Consider the following 21344-nt stretch of genomic DNA (forward strand, 5'->3'; position numbering starts at 1 on the left):
AGAGCAATGTTTCTGGAGTTTCATGGTTTGTGAGAAAACAACACAGGGGGGCCATGGGGTTCCGAACGGGCTTTGGAGCCAGCCTCTCCTGCCCTTGAACCCCGCTATTAGTAGAAGGTCCTGGCCCAAAGCCACTCTGGAACATTCCGCATCTCACCACAAGAGGCATCCACACTGGCAGGTTGACAGGATGAACTTGATGGGCAACGTGGCCAGAGGTTGCCTGTGGGTTGAGCTTGGGACCCAGGCTACGAGTTGATACCCACTATCTTAGCTGTGTAGCAAGCCACCCACAACCTAACACCTGAGAACAATGATATCAGAGAGATTCGTGATTCTTTGGGGTGGCTCCCAGGGCTCGCCCATGTGGCCGGGACCCCAGAGGGCTTTGCTTTTGTGCCCGGCATTTGGGGTCCTCAGTTCTCTGCCACATGGCCTCAGAAGCTCCACGAAGCTAGACTGGCCTCACCACAGGCTGGGCTGGGGGTTCCAAAAGAGACAGAGTCCAAGGTGCAAAGCCAGGGGCTCTGCCCCGGGACCCACACATCGTTGGGTCACACTCTACTGTCAAAGCAAATTACAAGGCGGTCGACCTGGGTTCAAAGTGGGGCATGGGCAATAGAAATGGGTTCCCCTCTTGATGACACCAATGGCAGGTTCATGCTGCAAGGGTGCATGGCTCAGAGTGGCGTAATTCATTCAGGCCGGGCTGAGCGTTAATGATTAACACCACCCACTCCGCTGCCCTTCTTGTGGTGCCAAGACTGAAGGACCAGCAGCGACCTGAGGCAGTTCTTGAGGTGGACACAGGAGCCTAAACCAAGCCAGACATTGAAGACCAAGCTCCTGGCACAGACGCCAGCACTCCACGGGCCAGAGCCAATGCCAAGGTCAAAGTCAACCACGCGGTGCCAGGCAGAGGGAGGGCAGGAAAGAGAACATGAGCCAAATAACAGCCCAAGACATGACAGACCCCCTGTACCTCAGTGTTCGTTCTGGCTTCTCCCCTCTAAGGGGTGACTCCTCCCCTAGAGAGCTATTGTAAAGCAGGGTGACCAACCCAGTTTGCCTGGGGCGTTCCTGGTTGTTGGCCTGAAAGTCCCTGCTCCCAGGCCCCTGCGGTCTCAGGCACCTGGGATGGTTCGGGCACCCTCTTTGCAGGACTAACAGATCGTGCCAACCACCCCACACTGAGGAGGATTAGATAACTACCTCCCAGCTGCAGTGGTGGACAGCAACTCTTCCTCATTGGTGGAAGAAAGTGACTCCGGCCTGACTCTCGAAGCAGCTTCTCTTGTCCAACTTCCCCCACACCCATGAGGTCCTCACTCCTGGTCTTTGCAAGGTCCTCCTCCTGTGGAGGAGTCCATTTTGCTTTCGGTAAAAAGAGAAAGGCCCAGGGGAGCTAAAGGGAGGACCTTCTGGCGAGGAGCATGGAGTGCTTAGGGCAGATGGAAGAGAGGGTGCACACAGGAGACAGAAGGGTCGGCCCCTGGAGAGGGAAAAGCTGGGCTGTACGCAAGTGGAGTTCCCAGGGGCCAGGGAAGAGGATGCCTGGCACAGGCCCCACATGGCCTGGTCATTGGGGGACTTGGCTGGGAATGACCGTACATTGGGTCTGAGCTTCCCGGCCTCCCGGCCTCCCAGCCTCCAGTAACTGTGGGCCTTCGGAAAAGGTCAGATTTCAGTTCTGCCTTGGCTACTGATTTACCTAGAGCCAGAAGTGTCATGAATGGTCACCTGGTCACCCCCTGACAGGAGACCCCCCCCCCAAGAGGAGCATTGACTCTGGAGTCAGAAAGCCAGGTGCCTCTACTGGAAAGCCACCCATCTTCCAGAAGCCATGGTTTTCACCCAAGTGTGAATCACAACTCTTGCCTGTGTCTTAGTCAGCTTGGGCTGCAAACACAAAACACCATTGACTGGGGTGCTAGGGCCATCAACATCTACATCCTTGCAGTTCTGGAGGCTGGAGTCTGAGGCCAGGGTTCTGGGGAGGGCTCACCCATGGCCACCTTATCCCAGGGGCTCTCTCTCTCTAAGGGGCCACCACCCTCATGAATGACCTCCCTGAAAGCCCTGTCTCCACAGACAGTCACATTAGGGGTTCATGCATGGGGGGCCAGGGGCGGGGGCCACAACCACAGCCCCCTGCACATCTCATGGACCCGCGAGCCAGCTCAGACACCTGGAGGTGCAGGGCCAGGCGCCCGCCCAGCCGTGAGGTGGAAAGAACTGACTGGGACGAAATTGTTGAGGATGGGAAGGGAGCAGAGCCCAGCCCTCCTGTGTGTCTAGCCCCAAGAGTCCCCTCACCAATGCCACAAGCCCCCATCATTCCCCAGCCCCTCAGGAAGCCCGACTCTGCGGCCCTGGATTGCCGCTCCCGAATCCTGTCCTGGATGCCTTCCTCCTCTGAGGGCATCTAGAGGGCAAACACCTTCTGATGGGAAAGTTTCCCAAATCCTCAACATCTGGAAGGAGCTGTTACAAAGGCCCCCTTTGTCTGGCCGGGAAATGGGTTGGCGATAAAACCGCGCCAGAGCCTGCAGAGCTGGGATGGAGGGGGAGCCCGGCGGGGGGAGAGGCAGGTGAGGAGGAGGTCAGCGGGAGGGGGCCCGGCGACAGAAGACTCAATAAGAGCCACTTCCTACCTCGGCGCCGTTCTCCATCTGTAGTGCCTTCTTTACACTCGCGACCGTGAGCTGCTGCCAGAGAGACGAGGCGCGCGTGCTGAGGTGTGTGGACGTGTGGGGAGAGATTCACACGAGGACACCTGTCATTGTGGGACGGTGTGGGGTGAAGGAGGTGGAGCGACCCTCTGTTTCCGGCCAGACTGGCTCTGCCCGGGGCGCTGCGGCTGGGCAGCAGTGAGGGCCCTGCGGTCCCGGCAGCTGCTGTGCCGACGGGCTCACAGGGACCCCGGCGGGGAAGCCGGGCAGATGCCCGCCTGTCCTGCCTCCAGCCACACAACGCTGGGAGCGGGGGCCGTTCCTTGGAGGTGGCGGCTGCTGTCCTGAAATCCCGATCAAAATCCCGATCAAGGGCCTCTCCTGGTGGCGCAGCGGTTGAGCACTGGGTTGCAAGGCTGCCCGCAGCCTCTGCAGCGCCAGTTCGATCCCCGGCCACCGGCGAGGGTCCCACAAAAAAAAAAAAAAATCCTGATCAAGAAGCTGCGTCCAGCTTCTTCCAGAGCACGTGACCATCATTCCGGCAGCCCCTGCAGAATCTCAGACTCCTGGGATGGGGACAATCTCAGGCCACAAATGAGAAGTGGATGGGACGCCAGGTGGGGCAGGTTAAGATGCAGATTCCCAGGTGCTGTCCCAGACCCACCCAGTGAGCAGGGCGGGGTGGGGCCAGAATCCAGGAATCTGCTTTTGGTAAACCCAACGGGTGATTTTTAAATGCACATGGTAAGATTGTTCCAAACCCCAGCCCAGCTCCAAGGAAAGCCACGCTCACCAACCCGAGACTTGTGGCTGCTGATTCAATTCCCAGCCGCCTCCCAGCCTGCATCTGCCTCAGATCCACACCGTCTCTCCCAGCTTTCTCCGTTCACAGCTCACCTTACTGGAGCCGCCTTCCTGCATGCGTTCATGGAGCGCGAGCTAGGTGCTGGGTGAGTCGCTGCATGCTACCTAAACGTTCATGACACTCCTTTGAGTGACACAGAGGATGGAGGCAGAGAGAAGGGGGGGCGGAGCAAGGAGAAAGGAGGGTATAGGAAGAGGGGAAGGAAGGGGCAAGACATTTCTGGGTCTCCCAGGGGTTGGGAAGCAACCACCTGACTTCTTGGTGTATCCTGGTCATTTGTGCAACAGAGCGTGAAGGTGGGTGTCATCAAAACTCAGAATTGTCACAATTGGAAAAACCACGTTCCACTCTTGTTTTTTTTCCAGATTGCCTTGCAGCTAGGATGGGCCGTGTTGCAAATTTCTGACCAACAAGGTGTTACAAGAAGTCCCTGAGACGCTTCTAGGAAAATCAGCCTTCCTTGCCCTTCTACCCTTAGCTAGTGAGTTAGTTTCCAAGGGCTGCCACAGCAAATCACCACAAACTAGAGGCTTAAAACAATAGGAACATAGTCTTTCACAGTCTGGGGGCCAGAAAACTAAACTCAAGGGCTCTAGAGAAGAACCTTCTTGCTTCTTCCAGTTTCTGGTGGCTCCTAACGTGCCTCAGCTTGTGGGAGCATGACTCCAAGCCCCACCTCCTTCGCCACGTGGCCTTCTTGTGTCTGCGGCCTTTCCTATCCTGTGCAAGGACGAGCTCCTTGGATTTGGGGCACACTGTATTCCAGAGTGGCCTCACCGTAATCTTTCCTGATCACATCGACAAAGATCCCATAAGGTCCCATCCTCAGATTCTAGATGGACACAAAGTTTTGGAGGGAGCAAAATACAACCCACTGCAGATTGGGGCATGATTCGCGGAGACACGGCAGTCATTTTGTGATGAGGTGGTGCAAATATGAGGACAAAAACAAGCTGAGCACGGCGGAGAAGAGAAATAGAACGCCAAGAACTGAGCTTTGACCCTGGGAGCTGCGCCCTGGGCTTGCAGGTCTGGAAAGAACCAAACCAAGACAAGAAAGACAGGATGAGTTGGCGCAGTCAACATTGCTCTGGAGTCACACAGACCTGCGTGTAAATTCCAGGCCACTGTCACGTTCAGGAGGGAATGCAGGTAGATGATCTCACATCTCGAAACTTCACACCACCTCTCTGCAAGCTTTCAGGGACAAATAGTCAAGGTAATGCATGAAAGGCCAGTGAGCACTCAATCTCTCCCACTTCCTGTTTCCTAAGAGCAACAACTTTGTCTTCTTTTTGTATCTCTAGCACATGACACAACACATGCAATTAATCAGTTCTGCGAACCCAAACTAACCAGTCAGACATTTGCTATGTGTCAGCGGCTGCTTTTAATATTTCTGGGCCTCAGCTCCTACCAGTGTGGTATAGAAGATGTGTTGGGCTGTGGTTACTGGGGTGATGGTCAGAAAGACATCAACGGCTTCCTGCTGTCCATGGGGGGCTGAGCGTGCATGTCTTTTCGCTCCTTCACTGAAATGATAGTCAATGAATTTAAAAGGTGAAAAACAGTCAGAAAGACAAAGCGAAGGGAAGAGGGAGGCCATGAGACAATGCTGAAAATCGGCAATTGATGTAGTTGAGCCAGGGAAGCTGAAGGCTACTGTCTGCAGAGGGGGAGGCCACCGGAGCAGCAGAAACAGGATGGGGGACTGGAGGCCCTGATTACCTCCAAGTCAAGGTGTGGGGTGGTGGGGACCACAGATTCCTTTTTTTAAAAAAATATTTATTTATTTATGCATACAAGAACTGGGGTGTAGGCCAGAGGTGCAGGGGTGAGAGGATTCACCAGAGACAGAGTGGGGAGCAGAACAGGCGGATCTACTGAAACACACTGCTGAGGGGAGCAGCGGGGAGATAGGAGAGGTCTGCTGCACCATGTGGGTAGCACCCTGGCCAGAGATCGAACTGCTGCTGCAGTGGCTGGTGATAGCTTGAAAGCACTGAGACTTTAACCCCTTGCACTACCAGGGAGGGCCTGTGGATTTCCTCAAAGTCTGTACCAGGGGCTGTGGGAGACCCCGGATCCCCATGACACATCCCAGGTAGGCAGACACCTTCTCCATAGCCCCACAGGAGTGGACAGTTTAGTTTCCAGGGAAACTGAACCAGGAAGAGTCCCGACATGGCACAGACAGAGGTGTCAAAAGGGTGATTGCATGCCCTTCCCCACTCAGCTCCCCAAGCGGTAATGACTGATTTACAACCTCCCCAAAATGAAACTTTTGGAGATCTCTATGGTAAAATCAATCATCCCAAGAGAAAGGGCTTAGAGACAGTGATACTCGAAGTCCCTCCGTGAAAAGTCTAGTCTTTGCCCAAATATCCTCCAGCGGGGTTCCCAGCATCGGATCTCAGCCACCCTCGGCCCCACCGACGGAGCTTTTGAGGACACGAGCATCGTCAGACATTGGGGGGACAGACAGAAGTGGTATCTAAGTTGGAAATGAGAGGGGTGCTCGGCCAGAGCATAGAGTGGGGGGCAGAGCACCCCGGCTTCCCTGGAAACATCCGTGGGCTCCCCAATAGCCCCCCAAAGAAAGCCTTATTTCTGTTACTTAACAAAAAGAAAATTTTAAAAAGTGTAGCAAGTGGCTGGGAGCACTTAGGGCAACAGCCCAGGAGGGGCAAGGAAAGCTCCCACCGACGGGACGCCCAGGGGGTCCAGCAGGCAGCGCATGCGGGAGACGTGACATGTCCCTCCGGGGGCTGACCTGGGCTCAGCCTCTGCTCAGCAAGACCCACGCTGAGGACGCCACGGCTCCCCCTGGAGCTCGACAGGGCAAGAGGACGGCACAGGATTCACGGTTCTCACCCCCAGCTAAGGTGTGTTTTTCAGGAGCACAGCTCCACGCGGAGGGAAAGTGGGGGCCAGCTTCCAGGGAGTGGACAGTGCCTGGCCGCTCCCCCCTGCTCTTCTGCTTCTCTAAGCCTGGGGAACAAAGCCAAGATCTTAATCACCCAGCGTCGCTCTGGCACGCCGGGTGTGTGATACACCTGTCTCCACCGCCAGGCAAATGAGTGGCTGCACAGGCAGAGGCCTGTCCCGCAAACAATGGTCCCCTTTGTCCCCGCCCAGAGCTCGGCATCCGCGGGAAGCCAAATCCATCAGCACTTGTCAGGGTCCTCGGCGCGCACAAAGCAGGGGATGACCCACGTTCTCCAGCTAGCCCCCCACCCCACCCCCGCCCCCCAGCACCCAGCAGCAGCTTTGATTGACGCGCAAGTTCCAGCCAGCCTTCTAGAAGCCCGGGACGGCCAGATCCGGGACCACAAGACTCTCTCTCCTCAGAGGCGCGCCAGGGCCAGAGAAGGTGCCGCTGCAGCTCCCGCACAGCCTTTCTTAAAGCCAGCCCTGAGCACGACCTCGAGAACCATCTGTCCCTGTCGGCACACCTCCGTGTCTGCGGTCCTGGCTCCGGGGGCCGGTGGCCACTCAAGGACTGGATGCTGCCTGGGCAGAGGGAGGACAGACGGAGGCAGAAGCCCCAGGTCCCCCCGAATGTCCTGTCCTTCGGAGCCAGTGAGGGGGCGGGCTCTCGGAAGCGTGGGGACTTTGTGACCTAAGTGACCTGGGAGTGGCCTTCATGGGGAATATCTCTTGACAAGACCTGCAGCCCGCCCCCCGACTGCCTCTTCTCTCCGCTCACCCCCCCTCCCTAAGGCCCATCACACGGCCCCAGACGGCAGCCGGGAAGACACGTGCCGTCTCCGGCTCCTCTGCAGATTTCCTGCTCGGCCCGGCTCACCTCCCCGAGGGAGGGGTGGGGGAAGGTGCGCTCAGATCTCGGGGTGGGGTCCTTGGCACATCTGCCCAGGCCATGGTGCACGCAGCTCAGGGCTATGATCCCTGCTGAGTCAGCCACACAGCCTGACCCCCCTCCCTGCGCGTCCCCCGCAGGCCTCAGGATGAGGATGAAATGAGCAAAGAATGCATTTTGAGCAAAGCAGGGGTCCCCTTGGAAATGCAGGTATTTGAGTTGAAAGGCATTGGGCAAAATTTTATCTTCGGCCCAAGACCCAAGACCACTGTTTGTTTAACTTACAGGGGTGGAAGAAGATCAACAGAACGTTCAAAGTCGATTGTATAATGTCGCTTTTCTGGTGGCGTAACATGGCATCAGGGTCACCCAAATAAAGGTTTTTTTTTTTTTTTTTTCCTGAGAGACACCCTGACCTGCTTGGCCACCACGTCTGGCTTTGTTTTGTTTTTGTTTTCAAAACCCCTGCCAGGCCGGCCAGGGGTTCGTGGCTGTTGAGTGCACGGGGGTCCATGACCCCCTTCTGCGTGCTGGAGTACAGACCTGAAATTCTCCATTAAAAAAGGCGGAATGAGAACGACATTTAAAGACCAGCAGAGCAAAGAATAAATCTGCTAACGCAAATAGCCAGGTAGGCACCCACATCCAAGAGCAACCACCCCGACCTGGTCTTGCTGCTAAGTAGTAGTCGCTGAAATCTATTTTTATCTTTTTTAAACCAGACAATTAAAAGGTGAGTAAGCTCCTCCCGGGGCTGGACAGTAAACCACTCGCCCTTGCTGGCAGGAATCCAGAGCAGCCGCTGGAGACGTGTGCTCCCAAGTCCACATTTGCTGCTGCGCTGGGTGCCTGTCACACGAGAGAGCAGGTGGACAGAGGTAGCCCCAAACTCAGGGCGCAGTGAGATGAAAGCTGCAGGGGTGGTTTAAAAGTCGAGGGGGGTGGCCAGGTAGAATGGCCACAAAAATCACTTTTAATGACTCAGTACTCCCAGACAAAGCATCCCAAAGAGCCTGAGAGGCACCATCCTGCCATCGTTTCTGCAGGATGTCAGAGAGAGGAGTTTCCGTTTCCAACTGGCACACTGCTCACCCTGCTGTTCTCCACCAAATCTGTTCCTCTTGCTGTTTGTCCCTAGCAGACTGGGTGGTTGAGGTGAAGGTTAGAGTGGGGACTTCAAGAATACCTGAATTGTCACGGTCCCACACAAATACCTGGGCGCTGTCTTCCCTTCTGATTGGCCAGGTCCTAACCTCCTTCTCAACCCGCTCAAGCATCTGACACCTCGGGCTGACTGACCCCTCTCTACACCTGCCCACAAGATCCAAATGAAATGGTGCTGACCAATTCATGGGCCGTGGGGGACACAAGGGTCAATGACCCAACGATGAAGCAGGGTATCGGTGCTTCGGGGTACCATCCCAATCACATGGGGCCAGCTCCCCCCACCAGGGAAAGGAGGAAGTGGAGATGGAACTCGTGGTGGGAGGGGCCTGGGAGTGGGTGGTGGTGGCAGCCCTGGGCAGAGAAGGGCATGTTTTGAGGGCGCCTGGTGCCCTAGTTTGCTGCACTTTTCCAAACCACAAAGTGCTGCTTGGTGCTCCCTGCCAAGGCTGATCGCAATCTGCCATGCTATCAGCATTGTCATCTCCTAGACAGACACGCAGTGAGCGCTGCAAGCTCAAGGGCAGCACATTTCTCCCAGGATGTTGGTGGTGCCAGTGCGTCTCCTTGTTAACCCACCCCTAACCCAGCCCAGCCGGCCCCTTAGCCTCCCACCTCCACTGCATCCTAACCTCAGGATAAGGCTGAACCACCGCTCCCCCAATTCACCCTCATCTTTCACAGCTGGGAAACGAGTATTCGAAGGGGCGCCCTCGCTGGGGCATCCAGGCTGTGTCCTGCAGCCAGCGCTTCTGTTCTGGGGCCTGGGTCCGCTGGGCACCGGGGGAGGCCGCTCTCTGCCAGGTAGGGGTGATGATGGGAACCTGGCATCGCAGCTTTTCTGATTTATAAAAAGAGGATTTTACTTTTCAGCACCTGCCAACCTGATAGGTTTGCCAAGAATCTGCATTTGCCAAGAGTTCGACATTAAACAAACATACACACCTACATCACCCCCCTCCTAAATAGGCAGAACCCACTGGCTAAGAAATCAGCCCTTGGGAAGAATGTTGATGTGGGTTCATGAACCCTTCAGGCTTCCAGAACAGAAACCGTTCAGAGCTCCGCCAGGTCACCTGCAACATGTCCCTTACATTCAGCTTTGGGCTCCAAAGTGCGAAAGGTAAGGCTCAATTTTGACTTACAAGATAGTGCTATTGCTTTTATTATACAAGTCTACCATACAGGTGTTGAATATACAGGAATATATTTTAAAGAAATCCTCGGGAGACTTCTAGATCTATGTGTTCCTGAGATCTGGTAGAGATCTTGTTCCTTCCAACTTTTGCCCACAGAGAACAGCCAGTGGCTGTGCCTTAGACAGTCACTGAATGTGATGTCATTGGGAGTCACTTTGTAGAAGTCCCTGCATCAAACTCAGGCCAGTGTGCAAAATGAAGGCATCTTTGCTTGATCCCCATGGGTGCTCACATGGCAACAGGAACTTGAACCTGGAGCATTCTGATTCTTCACTCTGCTACTCTGCTACCCCCAGTTTCTGCTACTGGTCGCCGAGAGAGGCTCTGACCTACAGTCTGGAGGATGGGCTCCTGGGAAACCCTAGAGAAGGGGGTGCAGAAAGACCAGGTCCCCGGGGCTCATGCAACAGAACCCATCTCCCCAGGTGGGTGTCCCCGACCCCCGTCTCCTCCCTGCTCACACACCCCCTTCCACTGTGCTGTGTCACTCTGAAGCACATGAGCTGAGAGAGAATAAAACCATGTCACATTCACATGTCATCGCTGTGCTGTGCTTGTCCTCACTGATAAAGGAAGCCCATCAATACACAAAATCAACGCACAAAACCCAAGTGTCTGAGCCCAGAGAATAAGTTAATGGGGATTAGATGTCACTTCTGGGATTCCGTTATACAAGACTCCCTCTTGGGGGCAAACTCGCCCAGAGTTCTGCGGGCTGGTTTGATGGAGTAAGCAGCCGTGTTGGCAAAGCCTGTGTGCTAAGGAATTTGGAGCAGCTCCAAAATCTGCAGGAACCTCTAGGAGCTAGGGAAAGCCTCCAGTCAACCAGCGAGGAGCAGCTGGAGCCCCCAATTCCACAACTGCTGGGAACTGAATTGTGCTAACCCTTTGAAGGAGTTTTGAGGCAGATTCTTCCCCTGTCGAGCCTCCAGAGGAGAACGCAGCCCAGCCAACATCTTGACAGCAGCCTCACAAGACAGCAGAGGAGCCAGCTAATTGCACAGACTCCTGAGCCCCAGAAACCAGGGGACTTTAAGCTACTGCTTTTGTGACACATTATAGAACTAACATAAGGCCCATCACCCACTGACTTAACAAACATGACCCAAGTCCCAATGAGATCTACATGTTCACGAGCCATTTATGTCGGGTGCTCTTGTCTCTTAATCTGTCAGTAAATGAAAATATGTACATTTCCCACAATTTCAACTTATTACATTCTATAGGCAATTTTCAATGAAAAAAGCAGAAAGGGAGCACATTCCCGTTGAAGAAAAACTTTGAAGCATAAACTTAAGTACTATTCTTAAATAACTTAATTGTTCTTTTCCATGGGATACCAAGGTGCCCCAAAGGAGCCAAAGGGGCCAGGATGTAGTAGTGACCCAGGCAGACCCCAGGTCAGCAGGCAATGATCAGAAAAGAGAGCACACCTCTGACCTGCCTGCACACCTGGAAGGCGGAACCTGGATTTGGGGGCACGCTCTCCTCTCTGCATGCTCCCCGCCAGGCTTGTCCTGTATTTTCCTTCTGCCCTGGCACATCCTGGACTCTTGAAGGTCATAGCTCTTGCTATAGTGAAAGGAGATGCTAATCTGGGCTTAAACTCCAGGCTGGGTCCTCAGCAACCCAAACAAGTTGGATCCATGCCCCTTCGCAGTTAGACAGGGAAGCCAGTGAGAGACTGACTAACTTTGTGGTCCATAGTACACCAGATTGGGGTTTGTATCAGAAAAGACCCCACACAACTTCCAATCTGTCTTTTAATTGGGTTGAGGTGGGTTGGGGTGCAGAGCTGCTGGGAGACAGGTCCAGAGGATCACCTTGTGCATGGAAAGGCATCTGCTCAAGACTTGGAACAGAGGGCAGTAGCCCAGACCCCTCAAGGATGTCAGAGGTCCTAAGGCCCAGCAGCTCCATCAGAAGCTGCAGAGGACTCAGGGGCAGCTTTTGGGGACAGTGGCCATGCAGGACCCCTTCTCCACCAAGTTGCTGACAGTTCCGCTACCACCAAGGGAGTGGGGACTAGATGGGCAGAGGAAATGGGATCCATCCTGCTGGCAGTTCCTCCTCCAGGTGTAATTTTCCTTACTGGAGGAGAAAGAAGAATCTTGAGCTTTGTCCCTCCTACCCGTGAACACACTGCCTGTGCTTCTGAAAGGGCGGGGCTGGATGGTTTCAGGAAAATGGCAAAGCCACTGCACTAAACAGGCCACCTGAAGCTTTGGAGACGTCTCTGGGTCCCCTGCACTCTAGGCCTCTAGCCCTGGCTCACTTAGCCTGGGGGCCAGAGATGAACTTGATGCAAAGCCAGACAAGCCTGACCTCAGGGGGGCTTGCTCTCAGGCACCCCTTCCAAAGCCTCGTGCGTAATTTTGCCACAGTATTTTCAGAGTTGTTTTTCCACAGAGCGCCCCTCAAATTGTATAAACTTCAGGTTTTCCCAAACCCGGGTCCACCCTCAAGGGCACCAGCTGGGAGTGACCAGCCGGCTGGAGGCTTAGGGAGGCTGGGGTCCCTTGGGTGGCGTGGGACCAGCCTCGCGGCAGCCAAGCAAAGTAACAGCAAATGCGAGGCCAGGCGGGCCAGGGGAGGCGCTGCCTGTTGCGTGCCAAGCCCAGCACTGCTAGGCGCCCCGCCCCGCGCATCCAAACAGCACCGGGAGCCGGCTTAGCCGGCAGGGGACACGCCCTTGGAACCACGCCAACCGCCCCGGGGTGGCCAAGGACTGCGAGGATCCCCTGGGCTCACAGCCGGGCCCCCGGGGACATGAGCCAGCGCCTGGTTGCCCAGCCTCACCTGGCAGGCGCCCCTCCCCGCCTGTACCTGTGGGCCAGCCCCACTGAACCCAGGAGCTGTGGCTAGGGGACACCCTGGAGCTGGGGTCCCCGCCTGTGGTTTAAGAAGGTTCTGGTCACAGGGCTGGGTGCGTAAAGACTGGTGGTGCTGCGCGCACTTCTAAGGAGCCCGCCTCTGTTATAGGTGCTCTGCCTCTGTTTAAAGAAAGGGGAAAAGAACAGCCTCTGGGCTCCCTTTGCTTCCAACTTTCCTGGATTCATCCCTGATTTATTAGGGGGTGGAGAGGTGCAGGACAAGGCTCAGCCAAGCTTGAAGGGCTGAAGGGCAGAGGAGGGTGGTCCCGGCGGTCAATGCCTGCATCCCCGACGCCACCAGGGAGCCCGCCCTGCCCCCGCCTGGTGAGTTAAGACTTCCTGGACCCCACCTGCCTCCTCAGGTGGGGTGACCACACTGGAGTCAAGGAGGGTGCGGAGGAAGGTGCCCGGCACGGAGTCCTCACTAAACCCTCTGCGTAGGGGGACGGCAGGCTTCCGTCGGGCCCCAGAGAAAATGCAGGCCCTACCCCACACCCCACACCCCACTTCTCATACCAGTCACGGGGAAGAAGAAGTTTCTACCTTCACACAGTCACGGCTGAGTCCCGGTCAGCAGGCGGGCAGTGTAGAAAGACACTGGACGCTCAAGAAGACTGAAGTACAGGGGTTTGGCAACCCTCTTACCTTAGGAACCCTCTTACCTCTTGGGTCCACACACCGAGTGAAGGAGAGAAACAAATGCCAATTTTGATGCTGGGGATTGGCTGAATTTCTGTGCTGGTGAAATTGTAGCCCTTCCCTAGAAAACTGGAGCTGTGGGTGGGAAGCAGCAGCCCCTGGAGGGTGAACACAAGGTCGGACGTGCAGGGAGGACGGGAAAAGCCTGGAGTTCTCTGAATTCGCAACCCTCTAAGAGCCTCCTGTGTCAGCCGAAACAACCCCTTCTCTCCTGTCTGAAATGCTTCTCAAAGACACTGTCGTTTCTTCCCCTTTCCCTAAAGGAATCCAGCTCCAAGGGAAAGCCATAGACACACAAAAAATCAACTTGAAATGGATTCAAGATGCAACTGGACGATGAAAGAGTGACAGCTTTACAGTGCATAGCCCGCAACCGTGAAACTCCCAGAAGAAAACATAGACGTAAAACTCCTTGAGGTGGATCTTGGAGTTGAAAGTTTTAATAAACCACGGCAAGCACGAGCAGCAAGATAAAATGTAAGTAAGTGGACAACTTCAAAGAAACCATCCAGGGAGAGAAAAGATGATCTACAGAATGGGGAGCCTTAGGTCAAACAGAAGGGGTGCAGCACCCCACCCCATCCACGCCAGACCTGCTTTTAGGGGGAAGAGCAACTCAACTGTGATCACCGGTTCTGAACAAACACCCGCCTTAAAAAGGACAATATTGATCTCATTAGATAATGGATTGAGGTCAGACCAGCTGAAACCAGATCTTTCATAATTCACGTCATAGTTCAACACGGACGACTCCTTCTGGGGGATCAGACCAAAGTGGCCTCCCCTCTGTGACTGGAAAGCGAACCCCTTGTCAGAAGCAATGTGTTTAGGAATGACAAAGTGATGATGGGGTGGCAGGGCGGCCGGCAATTCCAAATGGAGACATGGGAACCTGTCTCAGCGCGAGACTCCCTGGCCTCCCGTACCGGCAGAGGCCACAGTCATCAGCCTGCAGCTGAGCACTGCCCGGGGCTGGCAGAGCATCGGCAGTGTCCAAGGTCAGCGCTCATCAGCTTGGGCTCCTCCAGTTTAAGTTTTTGAATCTGAGACAGGAACGCGCCCCACTGGGGCAGTCCGCCACAGGGGTGGCTCCTTTGGGAAGGGCCGGCCTGTGTGAATTTTCAGCGTCCTGAGGGATGGCCCCATTATCTAAGAAGAAAGTCTTTAAAAGAGAAAATGGAGGAATAAGGCAGATGCTGAGCAGTCAAAGAACGAGACTGTCATAAACTTAAGCTGTTCTCTTGACTCTCTACCTTCTGAACACGTTTCAGAGTTTGAAATTCCATTACTGTGTGAGTCTCGGTGAGGAGGCAGTACCAGCTAGTTCCTGGGCACGGGACTTGAGCTCTGCCAGGCGCTCGGTGTCCCTTTCAGGACCACAGGTCAGTTTAGAGTTCGTGCTCACGTGGTGGCGGTGATGCCAGGGGAAGCACGGTGAGTACTGATGTCCAATATCTAAGGATCAGCCTGGGGGTGGCATGAGGAGGCTGGTTTGTGAGATCTGATTGGGCCATGGTCCCAGACTCCTAGTTTCCTTAAATCCAACCCATATTCAAGCCTGATTTTCCTGTAGAGCTCGTGAGCTCCCTGACAGCCTTCCATTCAATTCTTGGTCTAAGTAAGGTGGAGCTGGCTACTGCTGTTCATAACCATCCATCTAACTAGCCCGGCTCATCGGAGTCTTCCTTTGCTTCTGCAGGGGAGACGTTGGGACTCACTGCCCTCAGCCCTTATATTATCAACCCTGGAAAGAAGCAGCTTTGAGAAACACTGAACACAGCCACATATCATCTGCAACGATCTCCCCTTTATTGATATTAATCACAGTTATGAGGTCTTGTCCATCAGAAAGAAGTTTGCCTTATGTAGAACTACATACAGAGACATAGAAATACACACACACACACCAGCCACCAAACCAATTAATCTTGACCAATCAAACCGTTGAACGTGTCTTCAATTTTGATCATCAGAACTTCGGAAGAACATACGCAGGCCCAGCAGGAGACTGGCCTTTGGGGTCTTAGCGTATTCGCAGAGCAGGGAATTTACCCTGCGAAGCAATCGAACGTGTAAACTCAGAGGGCAGACATGGGTGACCCAATGCCTGAAACCTGGCTCTTGTGCCGCTGCCTGGCCAGCGGAGCCTGCTCAAGATGCTAAATGCCCCTGTGACCATTGCGGACGGCAGGCCTCGCTGTGTGTGCAGCAGCAGGTGCCGCCACCCTGCAGCGGAAGCTACGTGGAGTGGGTGGCCACTTGTCTACTTCAAGTCATCCTTTAGGGTCATTGCAGAGTGTTGGCTGATGTTGCTAAAATTTACTGTAGAAGGGAAATTAAAAAATATCTCTTCCTATGCCTTCCTTTCTCTTCCTAAGCTCTCTGGCCACACTCCAGTGAAGTCTGCTGCATGTTAAGGGTTCAGGGTCAGGTCACAAGTCACCAAGTGGTCACAGAGTGAGACCCATGGCGGGTTCCAGTGTCTTCCGTTGCCTTATCTTCGCTTAAATGATTTCCTCCACAACGAAGTAAAGGGTTTGAGTTGCAGTGGCCTCCTCGTGTCCCCCGGTCTCTTAGAAAAATGAAGGCTATAAACGTATCAAAATAATTGTCCAGGGGATTTGGAGACCATGACAAACGGCTTTGCTGTTGGAGCCCATGGACAGCAGGGCCCCCCATCAAAGCCACAGTCTGTTCTCTTTTCTCAGCCTGTGTCTTCGCCGCTTCCGTATTCCCTTAACGCAACTTTGCCTTGAACCAAAGATCAGCTGACTCTCCTCCCTGCACCCATGTCCCTCCCATACACTAAGCATCTCCCCTGGAGGCAGACAGAGAATGTCCCTCCTTGGGCCTTGGGGAGCAGCGACGCGGCGATGCTTGAGTCCCACGCGGTGGCGGAGCAGCAGCGGTGGTCCAGCAGGCGGGACGCGACAGGCGTCCTGGTGGGTCGGCTCCAAGGCACCAGGCAGTCCTGCCCCGGTGGCTTGCTTCTGTAGGTGACCTTGAGGAGCTGCCATCGAGTCCAGCAAGGGAGAGTGAAGACATTCGAGCAGAGCTTTCCCTGGTCCGTAGGCTCTGGGAAATCCCACTGCAGAAAGCGTCCCTTCAGCGGCCAAGCAAAAACGTGCCCTTGCGTGACACCTTGAAATTCCAAATAAAACCAGTATCTCCCGCAAAAGGAAAAGTAGAAATAGTCGTAATCAGAGTCAATCAGAGTAAGGAGAGGCAAAGGAGGGAGAGGAAAAAGGGCTCTAACGTGAAGAAAGGGGCTGGCGGCCCCACCGCAGCCAGCCGTCGCCGGTCCTCGTGCTGCCCCTCCTGGGGTCCGTGCGGTCCAGCGCTAGCCCAGGCCAACGTCCAAGGACATCATCACCACAAACCCCAGGATGGAGGCCCAGGACGCCAACTTCCCGTTGCCACTAGGAGGGAAGGAAGGAAGGAAGACCTTAGGGCACGCGGGATGGGTCCTTGCCAAAAGCATCCTCTGCAGGGTGCGTTCCAGCAGGGAATGTGCAACCACTGTTCATAAGGCGATGACACTGACAAAAACATCCGGGGGGTTCCATGTCAGGCAAACTGAGGAACCCACGTCACCCCAAAGGATGACCACCTGAAATCAGCGCTGCTATTCCCGCTGTACTGGTGGGGAATGCCCGAGGCCCAGGCCCCGGCCCTGGAATCTGTGCTGAACAGTAGGTGTCCACTCTTTACCGAAGATATGATCTCATCTGCCCTGTAACTGACTGGTCTCAAATCATCACGCTATGAAAACCAAAATGGACAAAGAAGGGAGCCCCCTCCACCAGCGCCCCCCCGGACACCCGGCCCACAGCCGGGCAGTGAGAAGAGGGGTAGGGATGGCTTTGGTTGGCAAAGCTTATCTAGTCCCTCAGGCAGCCCCAGAAAGATGGGACGTAGGTATTGATTGACAGATGATAGATTGATTGACCGACAGATGATACATACAGAGATAACAGTTGATAGATGATGGATAGACAGACACTGGACAGATAGACAGGCAGTGGGAATGAGAATCAATGAAAACAGACAAAAATGCCAGCTGGGGTGGGAGGGCCGGGTGGTCTAACTCTTCACCCAGGGGCCCGCGAGTTCTCTTTCTTTGACTTGAGGCAGGGGTGGACGATCTTCGGAAGGGGTGGAAGAGAAGTAAGACGCGGCAGATGAAGAAAGGGCCGGTGGGGGGCTGGGACGGAACAAGGAGGGGGCGGGGAGGGGACAGTCTCCCACCTGATCTGAGCTTCGGGGATGATGTCGTCCATGACCACGTAGACCATGGCGCCCGCAGCGAAGGCCAGAGCGTAGGGCAGGATGGGCTCGGCCAGCACCACGGCAAAGGCACCGAAGATCCCGGCCAGAGGCTCCACCATGCCGCTGAGCTGCCCGTACCTACGGAGAGAACAGACTCGTACCATCGGGGGAGGGCCAGGTAGGAGCCGGCCGGCTCAGGCCACCCACCCAGCCCCAGGGGACGATGCATTTGATGCCATACCTGAGCACTGCATTTTTTTTTTTTTTTAAAGATTTATTTATTTATTTATACAAGCACTGGGTACAGTCAGAAGCGCGGGAGGGTGAGAGAATTCACCAGAGCCAGAGTGGAGAGCAGAGCAGGCAGACTTGAAGAAATACACTGCTGAGGGGAGCAGTGGGCGGCAGGAGAGGTCTGCGCGCCATGTGGGACCCTCCCTGGCGGCCGGGGATCGAACTGGCGCTGCAGAGGCTGTGGCAGCTTCGAAGCCCAGCGCTCAACCGCTCAGGCCCCCCACTGCGTTGGTTTTTGCAGCCATCTCCTCCTTTCCTATAAATCAGTGACGAGAGGCCTGCCCTGTGCTTTTTTTTTTTTTCCCCCCAGATTTTAACTTTCCAACATTGTCTTTTCAAACAGCGCCATTGTTGGGACAGCATTCACACGCCGAGGGGCACGTCCACTTCACGTGTACAGTTCTGTGGCTTTTAGTACATTCAGAGGTTGTGCAAGCATCACGACTCTCTAATTCCAGAACATTCTCTTCATGCCGAGAAAGAAACCCCTACGCATTAGCGGCCACTCCGCATGCTCCTCTCCCTCCAGCCCCTGGCAGCCACTCATCTACTTTTTGTCTCCACGGATTTGCTGCTTCTGGATATTTCATGTGAATGGAATCACGGCCTATGGTCCCTCTGGCTCGTTTTGCTGAGCGTGTTTTCCAGGTGCGTCCAGGTGTAACAGGTATGGCCCTCATGGCCAAATAATACCCCATTGTGTGGCTGTACCACGTGCTGAAGCTCCATTCCCACTGGATGCCCACGAGGACACTGACCTGGTGGGAGGTGATTTCTCAGAAACAGTGTGTCTGGGGTGTTTTGGTGTGTTTGGGCACCCAGGCCCCTTCTGGAGGGGCTGTCCCCCATCCCTGCTGTCCCCCATCCCTGCTGAAGATGTCACCTACCTGGTCACGTGTACATCAAGGGCCTGGCCCTGATACCCCTATTTTAGATTAAGGTAGATTGCTCCATTGACAAAAATCCCCCTTTTTGAGCTAATGAGAGTGGGTCTCTGTTACCTGGAAGCATATGAGCTCTGCCTGAAACAGCCACCTGAGCCCTGAGGATTCAGAAAGCGGGAGGTAACCCTGAACCCTACAGCCAAGCCCCCGGGAAGACACAGGCTACGGTCGAAACATGAACAGACCAGGAGTCGGGACCTCACTGTCCCTCGGAGTAGGAGTTCGGCAAGATTCCCTGCCCCTGAGCCTCAGTCCCCCCATCTATAAAGTGGGGATGGGAGATACATACCCCACCCCACCGAACCTCCCCAACGACAAGGCGGGACTACAAACCACCTCCGGGCCCAGGAGAGGCTCAGAGCTTCACCAGAAGCTCAGGTTCCACTCCAGGTCAGAAGAGGTTGTTCTGGAGGAAGCCGGCATGGAGGACCACACTGCTGACCTCACCCTAGCCCCTGACAGCGAGGCCCAGAGGACTTACCAGAAGGCTTTCCAGGTGGAGAAGCCAGCCCCTCGCAAAGGAAGGCTGACAGCAAGACCCTCCGGGAAATTCTGGATCCCAATTCCAATGGCTAAGTTCCTGAAAGACCAAGAGGGCACATGAAGGAGGTGGTCCAGGACCGAGCACCCACACAGACAGGAGACCCTGCCTGCCCAAGCCGTCCTGTGGCGTTAGACACCCAGGTGAGACGTGTGACAGGTGGAGGAGGGAACCAGGTTAGGGCACGGGTGCCGGTGGAGAGCACAGCAGCGGGGCGGGGAGGGAGCCACCCACCCACTCTCAGGCTGTCCTGGGTCCCCGGGTCGCTTGATCCTTATGTGCTACAGGAGCGCCAGGCACACACTGGCAGGGGGTGCAGATGGCCCCAGTTCTGCCACTTGGCTCCACGACATTGTGTAAATCACTGAACTCTGCACACCCCAGATCCTCATATACAACGAGGAAGGGGTTCTGTGGGGAGAACAGCATCCCACAAAAGCCGGCAGCGTGACCCAAGGGCTGTAGGATCCTGGCGCGTGTCAGTGCTCAGCACGCTTTGGCTCCATTCTCTCGCCGCGTGGAGACACACACACCTTTCACCCCAAGCACCTTCGCAGGTGGACACAGGAAGCGCTGATGCCCCGCCGGGGACGAGGGTCCCCTCCCGGGCCGGGACTTTCGACCCACAGACTCTCTGTGCCGCTCTAGCCCTGGCACCCCACTTCTCTGGGTCCCTGGGGTGCTCCCATGGTCCTCCCTCCTTCCTCTACCTTCTCCTGCCTTTTAGGGATACAGAAGGTCTGTGCTGAGTGAATCAGTGGGTTGGTGCGTGACAAACCATGAGAGCCGCTTCACACACAGACCGGATGTCAGTGCAAAGGGCGGGACAGACAGAAGAGACAGTGCAAGTGCAAGACGCCTCCCCGACAAGAAGACACCAGTGTCAGTCAACACTGTGTCAACTTGCAGAGACCACACCTTGCAGGATGCACCTAGGGCAGCTCTCCGGGGGTTGGTCTTGGCCCTCCATGGAGGGCCCCTCTGAGCACCAAAGACCTCAAGGGCGCGGGGAGGGGGTGCCACTTGGCCAGAAGTCCTGGCAGACTCCTCTGCTGTCCAGGGCGGGTGACAGGGCTTCGTTCAGGGCCCTGTCTCACTTCTCAGCACCTGGGTTCCTGGTCTAGGCTCAAACCCCATGTTGGGTCACATTGTAGACAGAGGCCTGGTCAAGTTACAGGACCCTGCCGAGCTTGCTCCCACCAGCCCTGGGCAGAAATGCAGTTTGTTCTAGAAGCTTCTACCGTCAGCTCCATGGCCCAAGCAGACACTGAGCTCCAATCCCAGGAGCAGGGACCACTTAAAATGCCTGTTGAAGGAGCAAACCTCAAGGGCAGCATCATGCCGCTGTTCCCTTAGCCCTGCCCTCCCTTCTCGGCCAGGTCCTCAGTGGGGTACTCGTCCTCCAAGCACTCACTGCCCCCAAATGGTTCAGCAAGTACATCCAGCATTCTTGACCTTGCAGTGAGGAAGGTCAAGGTCTCTGGCCAGCTCTTGAGGCCCTTCCTTGCCTGATGTGGACATTGCACCCTGTGGCTCGCCATCCACTGCCATCACCTACCCCCCATTCAGAGGCAGGCGCGGGGCTTATCCCCAGCCGAACCACAGGGTGGCCAGCCCAGCGCCGCCGGTAGGACAGAGGTGGGGCTCCCGTCCAAAGTCCTTGCCGCGCCGGAGGCTGATCGCAGCCACCCGCCAGGCGGGCTCGGAGCCTCCTCCACATCCTGTCCGGGAGCACCGTCCTGATAAGCCACACAGAAACCCCATTCTTCTGCCCCTGGCAAACCACCTTACCTCTGCCCTGCCCGGTTCTGCCAAGCAGCTTCCAGCCCAACCAGATGCCGCACCCTCGGGAGCCTGCCAGGTGGTTCTCAGCAGGGCGCCGCCTCGCTGGGTGATCACAGAATCTCCCCAGGGTCTGGGCTCCTGGACCACGGCTTCTCCGCCCTCCCACATTCACGCCTGTCCCTTCTCCACATGGCTGTCCTGTGTCCTTGCTCTGCCGTA

The 21344-nt window shown here is 55.5% G+C and overlaps 1 protein-coding gene across 4 annotated transcripts in view; it reads right to left on the bottom strand.

Moving 5' to 3' along the window:
• Positions 1–13647: 13647 nt before the first annotated feature.
• The window catches only part of SLC39A11 (solute carrier family 39 member 11), a 238912-nt gene continuing 231215 nt past the window's right edge, over positions 13648–21344 (bottom strand). For all 4 annotated transcript variants that reach the window (XM_054688630.1, XM_054688633.1, XM_037493905.2 and 1 more), the window contains 3 exons: positions 19281–19379; positions 17541–17699; positions 13648–16711 (listed from right to left, as the gene is read on the bottom strand). In XM_054688630.1, coding sequence (XP_054544605.1) covers positions 16633–16711; positions 17541–17699; positions 19281–19379 — 337 coding nt within the window. In that variant the 3' untranslated portion in view covers positions 13648–16632. The remainder of the gene's footprint in view (positions 16712–17540; positions 17700–19280; positions 19380–21344) is intronic.

This window comes from Talpa occidentalis, unplaced genomic scaffold, assembly GCF_014898055.3.
Source record: "Talpa occidentalis isolate TD23 unplaced genomic scaffold, MPIMG_talOcc4v2.1 talOcc4.7, whole genome shotgun sequence".
Taxonomy (NCBI): Eukaryota; Metazoa; Chordata; class Mammalia; order Eulipotyphla; family Talpidae; genus Talpa; species Talpa occidentalis.